At 36.7% G+C, this 20,611-nt stretch overlaps 1 protein-coding gene across 4 annotated transcripts in view; it reads right to left on the bottom strand.

Moving 5' to 3' along the window:
* stag1a (STAG1 cohesin complex component a) overlaps window positions 1–20,611 on the bottom strand; it is a 159,294-nt gene that overhangs the window by 41,843 nt on the left and 96,840 nt on the right. For 3 of the 4 annotated variants that reach the window (XM_030126651.1, XM_030126650.1, XM_030126649.1), the window contains exons 2-4: window positions 5,041–5,248; window positions 1,932–2,052; window positions 1,412–1,567 (exon numbers count right to left, since the gene is read on the bottom strand). In XM_030126651.1, coding sequence (XP_029982511.1) covers window positions 1,412–1,567; window positions 1,932–2,052; window positions 5,041–5,069 — 306 coding nt within the window. In that variant the 5' untranslated portion in view covers window positions 5,070–5,248. Of the gene's footprint in view, window positions 1–1,411; window positions 1,568–1,931; window positions 2,053–5,040; window positions 5,249–20,611 lie in introns of those variants that run through there. The other variant, XM_030126648.1, reaches the window with a different exon arrangement.

Genomic DNA, 20,611 nt, shown 5'->3' on the forward strand with positions numbered 1-20,611 from the left:
AGTTAATTAACTAGAAACATGCTGTCACCAACAGAGATTTTATTCTCGTCTTTCTACATCTTTTACGTTACTTGCCTCATTTCTTCTTTGTGTAGTTCTATCTATCTATCTATCTATCTATGCTTCATTATTAATAGCAAAGGAATAGCTTCATCATCCCTGTTTAAAGTATTCAGAACAGGGTTACTGGCACTGTATTTAAAGGTCCAATGTGTAAGATGTACACAAATTTAAAGGATCTCATTTTTGTAAGGGAATTTATTGTATACAGTTGTTTTTTCATGAGTCAATAATCAGTTTTTATTCCCACAGAATGAGGTGTATTTATAGAAGTGGGTTGCCTTCATAGTGTCTCTCCACCATGTTTCTCTAGTAGCTCAGAACAGACCTCCTCTTCTTCTTTATCTCATTTTATAGTGAGTTACATCCAACATCAACTTGTATTAAACTCACATTCAATGAGCCCATTTACATGCACATTAATACTCCGATCATTATCTGATTTCTGGAGTTATCAGATTATTCAAGTGATCATATAAACAGTATAATCTGATAGGCTTTCTCAGATAAAGGTAGTAATCTGATTATGGGAAAATGGAGTCTTCATGCATGTATACGTGTTAATCTGGTTTATTTAGTTCCTTTACATCTGTGCATGTGTAAAAACTAAATTAAATCAGAGAAAACAGAAGTGACAACAACAGACAGTTTGAGTCTACTGTCACTACGTATGTGAATACTCCAAAACAAAATCCAATAATGGACTGAAACGTCTAAACCAGGGTTTTTCAGTGATCATATTTCTGAAGTGCATTTAAATGCGTCAGATCTGATTATTACAAATATCTGATTAGGCCCAGTTATCGGATTTTTATGGTCATGTAAACAGGCTCAATATTTGATCTAAATATAACCTTAACTAAAAGCCTGGAATCTAGAAAGAAGAAATAAAATAAAAATAAAAAACTGACATTAACAAGGGACTACTGTGTTTTTAAAGGTCACTCATTATCATCTGAAACTAACTCAAAAAATGAGGACAATCTAACGATCTATCTATCTAATTTTCTGTTGTTTTATACCAGGTTTCATTCAACACATGTCAGATGTTTCTGTTTGTGTTGCCTCTTGTCATGGGGTCAGAGGTCACACTAAATAGTCACTTTAACCTTTAGAACCTGTTTAGATCCGTTCTTTGTGACTTTTAACATATTTTCTGTATTGTCTTGCTGTATCTGGATAACATAGAATGAAAAATAACTGAATGTTCATTTCAACCCTGCAAAAACAACAAAACTAGGGGTAGCATAACTCTATCTATCTATCTGATTTATATATTTATGTACTTCGAAGTTGTCTCACTCAGTTCAATTTCAGTTCATCACAGGCAGTTTATGTCCACGTCACCCACCTGCATGGCACTCTTTCCTAGTTTAACCACTTCAAACAGCGTGACGGGGTCTCCGCCGTCTCCGTTGTGTTGAGCCACACCATTGGCTTTCCCCCGCCCTCTGGCCATGCCCATAGTCTTGTCCGTTGGGGACTTCCTGGGCTTCTTATTTGATGTCTAAAAGGAGGGAAATCAAGGTTAATTTACTGTCATTCATTCATTGCAGCACATGAAAAAACAAAATGTGTACTCAGGTCCCAGCAATAACATAAGAAATAGGATAAAAATAGTAAATGTCTAAAAACAAACCCATAAAAACATATACATAAGTACATGACTGTTCCATCATCACGTTCCCTGACAAACTCACACACGCATATAGACACATACATGAACAGGTGCACACATATGTAGGCAGTGCTCATCTCTTTACCTTTATCCACATGTAAATCCACCTGGACTGACAACCACAAGAAAACACTGACAGACAAAGTGGTTGTGAGACTTTTCCCCACTCCTGACGCTACACCTGACCACGTACCGGGGCTTGTTTCCCAGGCCGCCCTCTCTTCTTCTTGCCTTTTGCCTCTGGATCCTCCATCTCACTCATGCTCATACTGAGTCCCACTGCGTCTGTCGCCCCGGATTCATTGGACGAGTCCCTGAGAGCAAAAGTTGAACAAGTTGAGGCATGCAGTAGATGACTCAGTGCTTTCATTGATTCAAGTGCATTAAATATTCAGTTCTTAAATGACAAAAATGATTCTGCCTGAATGAAATGCAAACACAACATATACTTTTAAATCATATATTGAAAAATGTAAATGATAAAAGTCATAATGTAATATAATAATCTTCTGACATTAAGCACCATATTTCATGTGCAATAATACCTTAAATTATGTGAGATTACTTTCAATTATCAGTGCAAATATCTGCAGCAGTATTTCATATTGCCTCGAGATCAAATGCATTTTTTAGTGAAACTTCTACAGAGATGGCAAAAATACAAGAAAGAGAAATGTATTCAAAGAAGAAAAAGCAGAAATTATTTCTACATTTCTCTGGCTGTTTCTTTGCTGAATGACTGATTATCACATGATCCATGTCGGTACTAGTTCTCCTGGTCTTTGAAGACAACTATTCTCCTTGGTCAAGTCTCACTTTTATCTGTTTTGACTTATGTCGTATGCCGCTTATTTGATATGTGTAATATGCACCGCTCTTTAGGCAAAGGTTGTTTTTTTTTCTGTGTGTTATTTTTCCATTCATGTAAGCTAAAAATCGGCGTTGATGTTGTAAGGGCATGCAGTGATACAAAATTAAAAAATAATCAATAACCCTTTTGAAGGCTGCAAAAACAAAATAATGAGCCTCTTTTGAAAATGCATCAAGAAAGTGTGGATATTTGTTTCAAAAATGCAGGAAGTAAAAGTAAGTTTTTATATATATACTGCTTAAGTACAGGAAAAGATATTTATATAATTTTTCTCCCTAAATTTATTATGACTTGTTGGTACCTTCTACTTCATATGTTTGCTCTTGTGTACTGTGTATCCTTGTGCAGATATAAATTCCCTGACTGAGCTCTGTGTAAAATCCCTGTATCTCCATGGAAGTCTGACCCCCGGGTCACTTTTCTATATAGAATGGTGACCAATTTTGTCGTATGGAAAACTGACCCACCCCATAGAATTTTGAACTCTTACATGAATTTGTACTGTATTAATAAAAATGTTCTAATACATTTCTCTATCATAATAAGCTTAAACGTGTATAATTTGAAATTACATATAATAATTTCACTTATTAATGTAGCCACTGAAGTAAATAATCTGTGTTCATTTTAGAGTTGCTGGACATCATAGACATGAAATCTACCCTAAATCATGAAAAAAAAAAAAAAAACATTTATTTTCTAATATATATCATTATTATTTTTTTAAATATAAAACTTGTTCTTTTTTAAATTTTCCATGCTGCAAAATTTTGACCCCTTGTAAATATTTACATTTTATTATGTAATGTAGTTGTAATATGTAATGTAGGTCACTTTTCCACGCTATAGCATTTTGACCCTTTGCCTATTGCTATGTTTTATTATGTATTGTAGTTGTAAGATGTAATGTATTGTGACCTAGGTACAAAATAACAATCTTACAATACTCTTTTAATATGATAGTTATAATCATCATATTATAAATACTGTAAATGCATAATTATGTTGCATTGAACATTGTACTAATGTATACATTTGTAATATCATGTGCTTGTACATTTGTGCAACACATGATTGTTAATCACTTGTGCTTTTCATAACATTTTATGTTTATATATACCTTAAACTTTTTTCTTTACAAATTTGGTGATTTATTGGGGGTGGGTCACTTTTCCATAAGGGGGCCCAGAATTCTATTATACAAAACTGATCCGCGGGTCACTTTTCCATGGGGGTTGCTTTCCTATCTGACACCGGCATTAGGATTGTAGTTGCAGCAAAGTTATAATGTCAACATCTATGCAATCTCAGTCTCAGAATCATGTTTATTGCCATGTAAGTAAACAGGGTTCACATTACTAGGAGTTTGCTTCAGTGCTTTGGTGCATACATAGAACATGGAGTAGGTAAGAAACATGCAGTAAAAAATAAAATAATAAAACAAGTATTATACAGTTATAGTCTCATTAACACACACCCAAGATGAACAGGAAACAGAACAAAACAAGTTCTATAAAAAGTGTCCAGTATTTAGTGTGACCTGCCTTTGTTTTTAACATGTTTTTAACTCTGTTGTTCAGACAATATCAGATTTACTGTATGAATCTAAAGTACATTTCATTCAACACAAATCAGATGTTTCTTATTGTTTTGGCTACATTTTGTCCAGAGAACAGAGGTCACAGTAAATACTAATTTCAACCTGTGGAAGCCATTTAGATCTGATTTTAATACTGTTTAAATATTTCCTGTATTTTCTAGTTGTATGTGAATAAAAGACTAAGAAAATAAAATGTATGCACTTTACAATCCTGCAAAAACAAGAAAGACAAAAATGTACTGTATGGCACAAGTATTTCCCTTGAGATTAATAAAGATCTTTTTGCATCCGACTAGAGCTGCAGAGTAATCTAACCACAATGTCCAGCTGAACAATTATATAATCACAAAAGGCTGCATCTTAAAAATCTTATGTCTGGAGATGTTTTGTTATGTACAGCGTAAAAAATGTGAGAAAAGTAGTACGTCAGATACTTCATATTCTTATCGACATTAGATTTGTACTTTAGTGGAAGGAGTTGAAGAAAATACCCACTTCAAAACTATCGGTAATCAATACATTTACCTATTTTACCATGTCATATAACATGTACCTTAATAGTGTTTAATGTGTGAATGTGTGTTAATATGTATGGAACAGAGAAATGCAATTTTTGTTGTATGGATAAGATGCAATGACAATAAAAGTATCCTATTCTATAACCAAACAGACTTAAATCACAACAAAGTCCACACTTACATGAATAATTTCCATCAGGAGCTAAATGTTGTCAACTGTCAAGTAAAATCAATTTTGTGTTGTTTTTTTTTTGTTTTGTTTTTTTTTTGCGTGTGTGTTTTTATTTAATCGTTGAATTGGGTTTGCACTCACTGTAGGACAGAGAGCTCCGAGGTGATCATCCTGCTCACTGGGGGTCGTGGCGAGGTGTTTAACCTTGTTGTTTGTTTATTTTCAGGCGTGAGTGTGTTATTTATGTCCAAAGCCGGAGGTGAATAACAGCCAGTTCAAGGGGGGGGAAAGTCTGGAAGGGCAGGGAGGAGAGGCTCCAGGACTGACTGCACTTAACTCTCTTCAACTCCTAAATAGAAACAGAGAAAAACAGAAAATGATCAGAAAAATAATTTTAAAACAAAACCTCTAAGCAAACGCATTACTGACCCAGGTGATAAATACTTAGCGAACATAAAAGACACATCATTATGCAGCTGTCGGCTTATTTAAGAGGCCACGAAGTCACTACAAATAACTAGATGAAGCCGTGACAATAAACGGCTGTCGTTGTAAAACAAACATTGACATCTGACAGATTCCAAAGTGCCACAGTTGTGAAATGTCACTGGAAGCAGAGACAGCTCAATCTCTGAGTGTGATGGAGGGGGCTGTGGAAGTGGGGAGAGGAGGACACCAACTGGACACATGGAGAACTACAACAGCAAAATATTGTGGGGTGTGTGAAGGGGCCTGTGCATGGAGAGTTGCACTGACATGATTTCAGCAACCACCCTTAAACCTGTTAAAATACAACAGTCTTATAAACTTATCCATAAATGATTCTTTAATCAATTAAGAGTCAGAACAGCTCGACCTTTATATTTTATCATGAGAGAATTTAAAAGTTTGTAAAAGTAGAAAAAGCCACACAGCAGAGAAGAGGTGTAGTGATTTATTTAAAGCCTTGACTTGAGGGAAAAAGGGGGGGTACCTTTGTTTGTTTGATGAAGGCTACAGACAGTTCTAGAAATTTCTGGCAGTATATGGCCTTGGCTGTTAAAAAAAAAAAAAATCCCTGTTGTCAAAGATGATGCAACTTCCATGTAATAATCCCAGACAAAATGTCCTGGAGTTAGAGATGTCAGTGTGTGATGTCATTCAGGAAACTGGCAGAGTTCGTAAGTCAAAACTCTACTTGTGTACATGTTTATATGCTAATGAGAGCAAAGAGCAAAGGTGGTGCAATACCATATTTAACCACGGGGGGCAGTATGATCCACAAAGTCCTCTACCCAGTCCATTTCCCAGCTGCTTAATTGGGTTTTAACTGGGGGAAGTGGACTTGGAGAAAAATCACTTAGCACCCATTAAACTCAGAGCTGAGCTCCAGTCAACTTGTGCTCAAATACAATGTGTTTTGGGGGTGCTTTTCTCCCCAGAGTGTGTGTGAGTGCACACATGTGTGTTTGAAAGTAGGTCTGGGCAACAGTAGGGGGCAGGCTAAGAGAGTGTGTATTTAAATACTGACTTCCACACAGTGTTTGTACTGAGGAATAGCATGAGTTGGAGCCCCCAGTTTCACCACACACTGAACCATGCAGACACACACGCACAGACTAAACACACACACATGCATCTCTGTCAGGCTGGCTGTTCTCACACTCTCTGCAGCCGAGTGTGGAAGAAGGACGCTCCAAACCAAAGCAGGACATCAGAAACGTATTGTTTTCTATTTATTTTGAAAGGTAGGAGCGCGTCATATTGGTTGAATATTTAAGAAGCGCAGATGTCAGCTATTTTAAACAGTCAAGAAACTTCACAGCCCACAGAGGCTGAGGATGGCCGTGGCTGCATCCACATCATCTTCTGATTGATTTTGGCATTTGATATTCCTGCTGCACGGACACAAGATCTACAAAGGAGAAGGCAAGAATAAGAGAGAGGCCAGAGGCCAGATTCTGCTGACAAGATTACACATACGGTAGAAACAATGAGAGAGGAAAACAACTTTTGGCTATCGAGGAACAGAATTTATAAAACTTGGATGGACAAGGCAAACAGGTTTCCTTACATCATGCCAAAATAAAGATGACATATCCACCTGCTGTATTTTTTAAGGTGTCTTATGTAACCTGAAGAGGGTTTTCTGTATGCATAACACTGTATCAGTACTAGAGGGATATTAATAATAAAGACAAGATAGAACAAACAGAGTGACTTCAGCATTCCGGTAGATTTCAAAAGATTCAAACTATTTTTTTTATCATAATGACAATGTCAAACACTGATGTGAAAGTATAGGAACAATGACCAAATCATGAAGGTCAAAGGTGCTAATACTGTATGTAGTAAAAACAGGAAAAATTAGTTTGTTGGCATGAAGGAACTACTATTGCATGCTATAAATCTGATGTAACTCATAGTTACAGACAAGGTAATGTATGCAAGTTTTATGATGCCATTGACAAGGTGACCTCAGGTAATACTGTTATATTGTTGGAAAGTCTTGATAATATTGTTCAAGGTTCTTGGAAGAACTGCATATGCTTATCTGCTTCAGTGAAATTTGCGCTGGAGTCTGTGTAGATGGACATCTGTTGACATTTGTTGGCTGTATTTACAAGTGAACAGCAGCTAGTGCGCACTCTCACAGGTATAATGTAGCAGAAGGAAGGCACTGAAGAACTCAACAGCGTAATTAGTATAATGAGGCTGTTATCACTGATATAGACAGTCATTATCTTAGATCCCCTTAAGACTGTTTTCACAATCTGTTCCCAAGTGGACAAAGCTCAAAGTGCATCTGACATTAGAATGTGTCCTTAAATGCATCTCAGGTGATCAGATGTCACTTCTGTGTTTTATATGCAAATCAACAAGGGAAATTAACTTGTGCTTTAACATGTGGTGTAAGCATTTGTCTTTCTTTGAACAGGCTGGAGATGTAATGCTTCTTTGCTCATTTTAATTGACTGTGCACCTTAAAATCTATCTGTACCCTGCACAGTGCAGAATACCAATAGTTTGCCTGTAACTCAATGCATGAGGTGACAATACTCATTAAAATTAAATTACACCTTTGGCAACTCTATTTATTTCACTGGTTCTGCATGACATATGCATTAGTTTGGATTTGATCTTCAAGTACTTAAAATATATAATGCATTTCTACTGGATTATTATATGTCCTGGGGGGGGGGGCAGGATGACACATGAAGCACTCATAATGTATCTTTGTGAGATTTGTCAGATGTCTTCAAAATTCCTTAATATTACACCTTTGGGAAGTTACACAGATGACAGTCAGCTGAGTAGGCTGATTCCAGCCCAGCCCAGCCCACACTCCTGATATATGGATCTCAGACTACCCCCAGTGTGTTCTAATGATCAACAGGATCATAGTAATACAATCACAACAAAACAAAGATTTTTTCATATTGCATCTTTTAACCACACAAGTTAACAGAACATAAACACAGGCTTAAGTGTCACTGGATATATGAATGGGTACATGTTACATAACTTCTTAAGTAGGGGTGTAAGAAAACATCGGTTCTGCAATGTTTCATTTCACAATACTGCATTGATATTAAAAAGTACTGCATCGATATTTTTAGGTATTTATTCAAATGCAGATATTGTGGAGGTTCATTTTTGTTTTTCTTTTTGTTAATATTTTATTTATTATTATTTAACACTCTTTAATTAAATAAAGTTAGTTCCTTTGTTGCAATTGCACAAAAATAATGTTCTGATGTTAGTTCTGAACTAATAGAATATGAACACTTGAACAGGATCTTAAACTGTAATGTCTGTCAAACATCATTTAAGTTTTAACACAGGAACATTTTGTGATATAACATTAGATCCTGTTGTGATCAAATAAAAATGTGTTTAGTATTTGTGCAGATTTTGTGGTGTAATTCAATTCTTCAAGGAAATAATCATTTTAAAAACAGAAACAAACAAAAAATTGCCCTTTTAACAGTATCATGATATATCGTGATATATCGTATCATGATCCTAGTATTGTGATTTGTATCGTATCGCCAGATTCTTGCCAATACACAGCCCTATTCATAAGAAATACCTGCAAGTAATATAACCTACTGTTAAATGTGGTTTTATTATGTTTTTCTGTGAAGGCAAAAACATGGCTCTATTGGCAGACGATCAGATGAAATAAGTCAGTATAATGAATAAAACTGTGGATTTCTGTGTATTTGAAAGTTTCCGGGAACATGTGACATAAGTACATGAATCAACAACTATATATAATGCATGTCAAAATGATACAAACATACAGTATATTATTAATAGTTCTCCTGTACACAGAAAAATTACATGCTAAAACTCAAAATGCATTCATATAATACGGTCTGTCATCCTGGTTGTGCTTTCCACAATAAAAACAAATCCAGGCACAAATGTATTGTAGAAAAACTGTAGAATCTGAATGTAAGTGTAGATGTGATAAGTGAAATAGTGACAGAAAAACCTGGAGGCAGTAAACAATGTGGGGTCAGCAACACATAGTAGATGCCTGAGGGTTTTAGAGGAAATCCTGTCGAAAAACAACAACTATGGGTAGAGGAAAAAAAAGCTCCACATATACGACTCCGTAGAGGAGTGAGTAACAGACTGTAGCAGCTGAGACTGATATAAACACCGACTTAAACTGTAATGACAACATTCTGCTAATGACCATTAAAGGCACAGACATGCAGCCAAATAAATGAGGCAGGGGTGTTATTGTTATGTAGTTTCACCACAGCCACACCCACTGACACTTCCCACTTCATCAGCCTTCTGGACTCCACTCTGTACATCAGCTGCAGACTCTGATTTCCCAGCATGCATCTCTGTTCTACAATGTCTCCAAAGAGAGACATCAACTTTATTTGAATCTTCTTGTCTTATTTGATTCATTTTTTTTTTTTTTTTTTACTCCAGATCTCTACAGCATGGGATATTAGATAAGTGTGTGTGTAAACTGTGAACCTGCTTGACCCGCTACTGACCAACAACTAAATAACCCTCATTTCTTATCGTTTCTCCTCATTTTCTCCACTCACTGGTACCCCCTTCTTTCTCTCTCTGTCGAATACACAGTAACAGCTTCAGCAGAAGGTTATGAATAATTTGCAGTCGAGTCTCCTCAAGTGTTGCTCAATTTTTTGGAGGATAGGTTAGAAGCTGCCAAGTGTATTTACTTTGCATCTCTGTTGCCCTTTCTCATTTCTCTTCAGTTTACTCTATTGGTGAGAATGAAAACAGATCATTCTGATGCATGAATTATACTTTTAAAATAAGAACAAGTCAAAGCTCTAGTCTAAAAAATCCCTTTTCTATCCACTTTGGATCATCTATAAAAGCAGATTTGATAGTAAGCATATCCCTGTTGGTGGTTTCACACCTTTTTCGTGATTACCAGTTGGTGGATGCGATGGGAGAAGATGCGTGTTTGCAAGACTTCCTTGGTTTTTTTTTTTTCTTTCCTTGGTCCTTTTTGATAATAAAGCTAGATTAAATACTACAGGTAAGGACTTACAATTAAGCACTGAAGTGGTCACATAAAGCACTACAGGTGAGGGTGAAGACTGCACAGTTTTTGAGAATTATGTAAACCTTCAAAGAAAATCAATAAACCTCTGAACTTTAGTCGAATCAAAAGGCTCAGATATTAGTTGTTAAATTAACTGTCCTGTGATGAATAAAGCTGCTCTAGTGGAGCTATGTGAACAGTGCCAGTAGAGGAGTATAATTCTAACAACGGCACAAAGTTGTAGAGCAGACGATGTGGAAATGTGGACTTAATCTGAGGATCAGTGTTGGAATGCAGCGCTGTGCATTCACTTTAGTACTGTAAATGCAAGTGGAAGGTTTCTGTAATTTCCTTTAAATACCGCCTTTTATTTCTACTTCACTATATTACAGAGATAAACATATGACTTCTGACAGCTTTAGTTACTTAACAAATTATGATTTATTACAAAATCAAATGAAGGGTTTATGAGCAGGTTTATGCATGTACAGCTGTATCAGATGGAAATAAATCTGCAACCATTTCAATGATGGTGTAAAGTAAAAGCTTTTCATGGTTTTATCCTCTTAGATATGAAGAATTATTTTTATGTATCTTTTTTTTTTTTTTTTACTATTTTACCAATTTTTCACACATTTTAATCATTTTGGACTTGTGAAGGTGTTGCATAGATTCTCTGGGTAATTTGGATTTCTCATCATTCTCATGATTTTTAAAAAGTCATTATTAATGGAGAAAAAAATCAGAACAGTTCAGGCTCCACCTCAACTGACAACAACTGTCAAATTCTGCTTTTACATGTGCAATAGTAATATAAAAATGGCATATATCACATTACATATTATATGCTTTGAATTTCAATACTCAGCATTAGAATCGTGTGACGTTTATTTTTGTTCACATTCATTATTTTCTTTGTATATTTTAGAGATTGTCTAGTTCAGTTTTTTTGCACATTTTGTTCTTTTTTTTTGTTAAAGTTTGATTATTTTCTTCATTGTTGTTCATTTTGTACATTTCAGGCTTATTTTATTTATTTAATCTTGTGAAAGTATAACCAAACATTACAATATAAAGTATAATTTTAATCCAACAGAAAAAGAAGAAGAGACAGAAAAAAATGGAGCTGTTATGTTATGTTACGTTATGTTATGTTATGTTGTGTTGTGTTAGTTAGCTTAGTTTGGTCCCACAGAGACACAACATTTCTCTTTTGGGTCTTTAGCTACATTCTCCTGATCATTATTACGTATATTATTTTATTATTACAGGATTTTTTACTGTGTGGTCCAGTAGCATTTAATTGAATTACATAATTTTCCAAAAGATCTGCATACTTCCTTGACCACTGGACAGTGATATGATGAGATCACTAATAAACTTGTTGGAAAAGTTACCAACGTTTACCTTAAACTCTACAGCACAGCAGTAGCCGTACAAAATGAAGTTATTCTACTTTACACAAGCATTAAAGCAGCCTGATCCATTTTGTAAGTGCAATAAATTAATTTGGAGATAAAATGCTGAGGGTATGAGTAAAGCCACTTGTGCTTACAGAGGTGAGGCGGCGCTGCTTCAGAGACACGACGACAAACCCTCATGTTAACTGTCTACGCTCTGTGTGTGTCTGTGTGTATTTAAGAGGGAGCCAAAGACACAGAGACAACGAGCGAGCATCTGAGAACCACTTAACATGCATGACATGTTCTCTAGGAGGCAGGCCGGCGTTGCTATAGCAACTGGTGTGGGTCATAAGCCCGGCGGTGACGGCATATTTGATTGGCTGAGTGGAGACAGGAGGGACCATGCTGAGGTGGGGGGAGACAGAGCAGAACTGAATGGGACCGGTTACAGATCCAATCAGTGTTGCATGAAATTTGACTTTTAAAGAATTCCTCCAGTGTTGGTGGAAGTAGTTCGCAGATTCGCTAAAGTAGAGAAAACACACTTTGCGTTTCCTACTTTATTGACTACATTCAGTCTACAACCAAAACACTTAACTTTCAAAGTGTGTAACATATTTCGAAGACTTACAGGGATTAATAAATTGAAAGCATTTAAGACAAGGTGGATCTAAGGTCAAAGTGCACCGTAAAACTGTCTTCTCTGAAGGCTGTCAACTCAGAGGACGGATCCAACTGGGCTAGACATTCTACGTTCATTCATCTGAATGATGATTCTGAGGGAGATTAAAGAAATCCCAGCTCATCCAACAGAAAAAAAAACGTTTCATATAACTCTTGTCAAATAAGTCAAATTTCTTGAATGAAGTATCTTCTGTTCTATTCTATTTTGTAATTGTGGATGTTCTTGTGTATGTGTGAGTTGCTGACAACAGTGATATGACAATTGACAAGATAATTAAATTTCAGCTGTTCAAGTCAAAAGCTTCAGGTCGGAATAAATTCTTGGAATTCCAAAATTTCACAATTGTTACCAAGGAGAAAAAAAATAAAAAACTAAGTTTGGACAAAACACATCTAATTTGATTCTAATCTACTACACGCACATATACAGTAAAGATATATCGGCACAAAAAGTATGACCTTGAAAAATTACTGACCAAGGTCGCAGCAGATGATTTGACAATAACCATCACGTGTTCACTACCCTTGCATCCTTATCTGTTCATGAAGTTCTTTCATTTTGTTATGATGGACACACCATCTCACCTTGGACAAATCTAAAAGTCATCATATTGCAATATTTTCCACAGACTTCTTTTATATTTTAAATGTTCATTTGCTGAGTGAGCTGCAGTGCAAAAGAGCCCTACACTACGCTGCAGTGGCCACAAAAACACTCAAATCCCTTTAAATAAAACTCACAGAATGCATCTGATTCTTCCATTCTGGGAGTTTTATATAAGGGGAAATTAAGTCCAACTGTGGGCATTCCCTTCAACTCCCTTGGTGGAGTTTTTTTTCTCTCCGAGTTCTTTATAGTATATTAATAGACCATGGCTATAGTGAACAGATTTATAACTAAATCCATGATGTCAAAAGATGCTCAGTCAAATACTATATCCCTATTACTATTATTACCACTACTTTACTAGGTGCTACTACTACTATTTATCTGTATATACTGAATGACTGGTTTTACTGGACTGTGAATTCTGAGAGGATGAAAGACCATCAAGAAAATTCAGAAATGATGAATGCATGAGAGATCCTGATAATGCACAGCACATCCTTTTAGTAATGCAGTAGTGAAATGATAATCAAAGAGTGAAATCCTATTCGACAGTAATAAATCAGCTGCAATGTCAGATGTGTCTAAAACACTTTGACAGTAAAGCATAAATCTAGCTTTATAAATTACCTCTGACAAAAACTGAGGTCAGTCATGGTCACTTTCAGCCCTTAAGCTGTAAAACAGGCTCTTTTGTCTGTTAACAGTCTAGAACAATGAGGTTTCATCAGTGCTGCACCAGCCATTTAAGTACGTGCAAAAGCAGATTCATGTGAATTACTTTGTAAAGTAAACTAGTACTTTGAATTAGTCATACTTACGAGTTAGAAGTGCGATTGTGCCATTAGTGGCATTATGCGAGCCCATGACGCGTCATCGACAGAGGGCGTTGCTTTGCCACTTGTAAAAAAGGCCATACAATACATACATACATACGGCAGAGAAAATAACAACACTGCTATGGATTGCATCATCGACTACCTGCGAGCATTTGTACTCTTAATACAGATCATTATTTATCTGCACCAGGCCATGCTATGACATCTGCTGTGGAGAAGAAGGCAGCGACGCCGAATCCAGAGATGTAACCTCAGCAGGCGAACACAGATCAACCTGGTGATGTCCACTCATGTCGTCACCATTCGCTTAGAAAAACCAAGTTTTACTTGGTTCCCGAACGCTCTGATTTTCAGGGTGAACACCTCAGCTGGTTTGAGATTAGGTGCGTTAACTGACACCGGCACAGGCACAGTCTGAAAACAGCTTATGAGTATTATAAGTTATCCAAATGGGGACGTTTTAGTTGAAAATCAGTTTTTTGGACATGAATCAAGCAGTAACAGGCCAATTGAGATCAAATTTGGTTCGTATTGGTCGTCTTACAAATGTCCATATTCTCGTTACCATCCAGAGTTCATAGGACGTCATTTTTACTCACTAGGTGGAGTTTTGTGGGGAAAAATTGGTTCTCTGACCATTATTCTGCCACTATCAGGTCAATGTAGCTCAAACTGAGCTCATAATGATTGTCTAACAATTATCGTGGATAGATTTATATGTAGCAGAGGACTGGGGGGATTTCAGGGATATATCCTTGCTGTCGGCCCCCGATAGCATAAGCCTCATTACAATTTGAGTTCACTTGCTGAGTTTGATGGGGAAAATAATCAAATTACACATTATCCTGTTCAAAATATCAAGTTAAGAAATATCAAGGTGAACATACAAAGTTACAGTGGCAAGGGCTGAAATCAGAGGGGGACAAAATATAAGAATTTGAAAATACACACCTTCCTTCTACAGCTCTCCTCTCGGTTCAACTCAAAAGAACAAATGCAAAGACAGATGAACCTTCCACTGTTTCCCACTGTTATGGAAAAGTGAACCCACTTGTATGAGCTTCCATGTTGAGAGTGGAACAGAGGAATCATGTCCTGGTCACGCCTGACACAATCACTGACACTTTTGGCTATTACATCTGTCAATCATGTTTAACCTGCCTATCTTTCAGAAAATGACTAATTTGACAAAAAAAAATACCACAGAAGGTAGATTTTTTTCCAGAATCTTTGTCAAGATATGATGAAAACAAAATATCGAGCACAGTTTGAAACTACCATAAAATTTTTTTTAAAAAAATCAAAAACTTAAAAAATACATAAACAGCCAACTCATTTTAAATGTTTTAAACATTATCTTTCTCTGCTCAGTTTGTTTTCCTTTTTTTTTTCCCATTTCTCCAGTTTGTCCTGTGATGAACTGGCATGAATGGGACATACCCCACATAGGGATGGGTATTATAGGTTAAGATTTTATCACAACTATTAGGCCTACTCTCATTAAAAGAGCTTAATGAACTGGTACTTTATTTGTATTCTCATTGGTTCTTTCTTTTAAGCTTAGGTTACAGTTTAGACTGTGAACAGAATTATTTGCTTTATTTTCTCATTTGTGGTGGCTACAAGTCACTTTTAATAATCAAATCATGTTTGTTTTGTGCTCTAGGGGTAGTCAGATGAAGTATGAGCTAAACATCAAACTGTGCATTTCTCCACATGTACATGACAGACTTTCTCTGGGTTTTGTCATGATTCTGTCCGAATACACAAAAGAATGGTGTGTGTTTGAGGTGAAAAATCACAAAAATTCATCACAGACGAATGCCTTGGTCTGAAACAGAGCTGGTGAGAAAAACTGCCAAACAACTTTTATGTTGGTCTAATACAAGAGTTCTATTTTTTTTCCCCTTTCTTCAGTTATGTTAAGAAAACCAATAATATTTGAGCTTTTTGATCCTCCAGTCTAATTATATGGCCCCAAGGTCTGTTTAGTACTGGGGTTCGATACCCATCCCTAACCCTGCCTTCACCTGCTGGTAGCCGAGCTAGGCTCCAGCATACCTGTGACCCTCTCGAGGATCAAGCATTTCTGAAAAAGAATGAATGACTTTCTGGAGTTAAATCAATGTAAGTCCAGCTAAATACTGTCCTATACGTCTATTATACATAAATGCTACAGGCTGATTTTGGAACTACAATTTATTTGATTGTGCAGCCCCAATTGTACTGACAGGATGCTTTACAAAAGAAGATAATATTTTGCTTCTAAACTGAAAATACCGATTTAGAGGGAAATATCAGCTTAAAAGACATAAATCTCTTCCATTTGAATTTTTTGTCTTTATAAAATTTACTGATAAATTACTTTGAATTTGAGGTTCCGAGATTAAGATTGTAGAGATATTCATTATGTTGACTTTGATGTTTAATTCAACAATTATCCAGTCTCTTATCAAAGATAGTTTTTCCCAGAATTTTTTACAATGGTGATGTCGCTTAATTAACCAGCTGTTGGTATTACATCAGCTTCCACTCCACTATTGTATGACCTCTAAAAAATACTCCAACCATGATAAGTTCAGATGGTGAGGTGGTTTACAGTATACACAGTGTGTGTTGTTCTATCACAGAGCTGACTTTGGTGTGAAGGGCTGCTTACCGGCTCCTTCAGGGTCAGTCACACTACAGCGCTACTGCAGCTCTTAATGATTCAGTGTCACTTGTCACAGGAATACTTCACCAAGGTAAATGCCTTGGCTTTAACTGCCTTCATGCACAGTAAGGAAATGATTCAACAATGCAAATGTATGCCTCCGCATTTCTACTTATGACACGTACGCAGTAAAAAAGGTTCTCATATAATGCTAAAACGAATCACTTAAAGACCCTGTGTGCTGTCTTTCCCCTGAATCATTTCTGTAGATTTACAGCAGCACAAAGAGGATCTAACAGATGAAGTGCTCGCTGCTTTCACCTGCCATGTGTTTAGTCCATTTAATGAGGAGCTGGAGATTCTAATATTTTTCTGAGACTCAGTGTACACAAAGACACACACAGACACACACACATAAACCATCCTGCTGCTGTGGTCCCTGTTGGCCAATTCTTTTCACAACTACAACCTATACTGCATCTGCTATAATTGGCCATTATCCCCAGAGATAGTGTACTAAAGGCCAACACTGTGGGCTACACTTGCACACTATTCAAGGAAAACACCAGGCTGAATTCACCACTAATAACATAAGCCCAGAAAAAGAAAAGACTTAGGGCGGGTTGCTCAGATACTGTATATGTCCTGTGTGTTGCCATCAATAAACTAGTTGAGACTCGCTTGCTATTTCTGTCTGTACAGTCAATATCCCACAACGTAAGACAGTGGTCCCACCGCGGTGAAGAAAGCGGAGTCTAACACTTCCCACTGGGACCACCTATGAGAGAGATGTGAATTTATACACTAAAGACAACAGGGATTAGAAGAGTACAAAACAGAAGGACATGGCTAAATGACTAACTGGCTTAGAAATACAAACAACTTGAGACCATCAAGCAGAGATAAACACTGCCCCACATGGTTAATGTAACTAAATGTAAGTAATTAGACTCATTTGAGACTGGATGACGGCGTGAAAATGAAAAACCTGGACTGAAGTCATGAGTCACTTAAAAACTGGGTGCAAGTCCATAGCTTTCATGTCATCTTAAATAAACAATAACACATGACTATAACTACTTTAGATATAGTAGGAACCTGGTAAAAGGCAAAGCCTCAAAAAGAAAAGCAATGAACCGATGGAAGCTCAAGAAGAGGGCAGATGTGAGTAATAGACTTAATAACTTCATGAGGAAACAAGAAGGGTGATCATCATAAAACTATGACCATCTGTGCTTCCTCTCCACCCACAGGTCCAAGAGCATAGTCAAGAGGAGTGCTGAGGGATGCCAGACATGACACCTCCTTCATGAGTTTCTCTATTTGACTTAAGTCGTCTTGATTAAACTGATACAGTCCATTTATTCATTCTGTGTTACATACAGAAAGTGCTGACCATGCCAAGGACTTTACCATACGCTGTGGGTACAGTCTAGAAAAGATAAGCACTAAGTCTTAAGTGATTTAAGGCTTTATTCATGCAACACTGCACCCTGCTTTATGTACTTCTGTGAGCTGCACGTCTATAGTCGAGGCAAAACACAGGGCAAAGGACACAGAGTGAAAGAAAACACAGACCTCTGGGCAACTGCAGAAGAAAGCATGTAGTTCAGGCTGTAGTTCTGCAAAACAGGTATCTATGTGTATGTATGTCTGCACAGAGGCTTCGCTCACCGTTGTATGAAAGCATATGCACCTATGACTGTAACTGCTGTGAAACAAGAAAATTCTTTAATCCTCAAAAGCCAAGACCAAACATATTCATGACTGTAAAATAACCACTAAACCACAAATCATATTAAGGTGGAGTTTCTCTGTTTTTGTCTCGTTTGGACCTTCAAAGGCTGCCGCCATGATTGATGCAAACATATGTTTGACTGTTTGCATTACGTAGTTGATAATGCAATTTGTTTCAGACACATGCACATGATCAGTTAATTAATTATGAATAAATACCCAGAAAACACCAGCAACAATATTAAAATGAAGTGCTTTAACTTGTTTGGTAAAGATTAGATGTGGAAAAAAAATCATCTGGAAGCAGAAAACAGTGACTTTCTTCAGTCTTCACAGTAAAAAAAATAATCTTTTAATTTTAATTTCAGTAAAATGATCCATTCTCAGATATAGAAAATGTAAAATCTGGACTTTAAAAGAACCAGATAAAACTTTGGGTTCTTCTAAATCAAAACCAACTGATGCCGAGGATAGAAACTGATTTAAAGAAAAGAAAAAAAAAAAAACTGAATAAATTGCAGGGGCGGAGAGAGGTAGAGGTCTGGAACACTGCTCTGGGTCTTGGAGAGTTAATTTTCCATTTCACTATTTTTTTTTTTTTTTGCTAATACTGCTTGGCCTCCTTCACTCTGTCAGTGTTCACATAATTTGGCGAGTGATGCTGTTGTAGCCTATATTTTACCTTTAACATGTGTGTAAAAGTATTTTTTACAATTAACAAACTGAAAATGCTCTCAACATCTTCTCAACCTCACCTCAGCTCTTCATTCAGGAAAAGAAAAAGATATGCTAAACCTGACAGTAATAAGCTAGACATACAGACTCAACACCAATAAGTCCAAGCAAATATTCAGTATTAAAGCAAATCCTTAGCCTTGAAGCAGACAGGAGCTGGGGAAAGCAGAAGCCACAACTGGATAGGAGTTGGAAAAAAACACTATATGACTTAATGAGCTGTTGACAAGTCTATAATTCAAGCAAGACAAGAATGCTAAGTAGAGGCTGACTGAGGAAACGTCGACTGACAGAAACTGGATACTGGATCGGTATTTGTCTCTGTAGATTGCACACATACAAGCACCAGTTGTACAGTTCTGCAGGGTTTTGACTGACACAAGGTAAAGCTGAGAATATTGTTTCGACAAACTACAGCTGTAGGTTTGCTGAGCTTTCATTACACCTCTCTCAAACTACAGCTGAATTACCCCTGTCTGTGTGGCTATAATCAGAAGTAACAGTTACACAACTTTGCCAAATCTGATTGAATGTCTTTAATACACAGATGAATACCAACTCCTGCAAAGCACTTGGCTTTACAGGGCTGGTTTCCGTAGCAACATGCCCAGAACAAACCTCAAATAAAGTACATTTTTCCAAAACAGCCATTTGCATTTTTTTTATATTATTTCACAAAAACTATTTATCTTGATGCTTTCAGCTCGTCAACAATTTGATCCAAATCCGTCTTAGCTCTAATCTGTAACAATAAATCCTGCTGCACATCTTCCCAGGCAGACCGCGGTCCCCTCAATGTAGGCTACTTTTACTAGTATGCTTTATGACGGTGTTAAGAACTGTGAGGCCGGAGAGGCTTAGAGGTGTCTCTGTTATTCACTCATCTTTGGTTTATCCCTGATGAGAACGGGAGCAATTTGCAGAGGCCAACAAGGGTAAAAAGACTAGTTTAGCCCAGATAGATTTAAATGGATTCAATTAACTTGAATCTTGGTGGACCTGGTGACTCAAGGGATCATCCCATGACTGGAAAATGAGAGAGTCAAATCCTCCAGATGGCAGGTCAGAGTATCACAGTGTCCTGAATACAGGAAAAAGTCTACGTTAATGCCTCACGCTCTGTTTCTGTCTTTAAGTATTACCAGATGTACGATATCAAATTAGACGAATTGACTCAAACGTGTGATATTTCCGCTTTGTTGCTGCTTGATATAATTGTTATTTATCAACTAATCTACTGGTGTTGATTCTTATATTATATTATTCCCTCTGATTTAAGGCGCCTCGATCAGAGTTGGATACTGAGAGTGTGTACGTTTTTCATTTCAAAGACAAATTGGGTTTTGTTGTTTTGTTTGGATTATGTTTATGTACTGTGATGATTCACACCGATATAAGGACTGAGAAGACGCAACTGTTTTATACTTGTACTCTGACTTTTGAAAGCACTTCATAAATAATGAAGAGTTCAGATTTATATGAATATATTAATTGATGAAAAAGCAAAAATATGCAGCTCTGTGGAAA

This window comes from Sphaeramia orbicularis, chromosome 22, assembly GCF_902148855.1.
Source record: "Sphaeramia orbicularis chromosome 22, fSphaOr1.1, whole genome shotgun sequence".
Taxonomy (NCBI): domain Eukaryota; kingdom Metazoa; phylum Chordata; class Actinopteri; order Kurtiformes; family Apogonidae; genus Sphaeramia; species Sphaeramia orbicularis.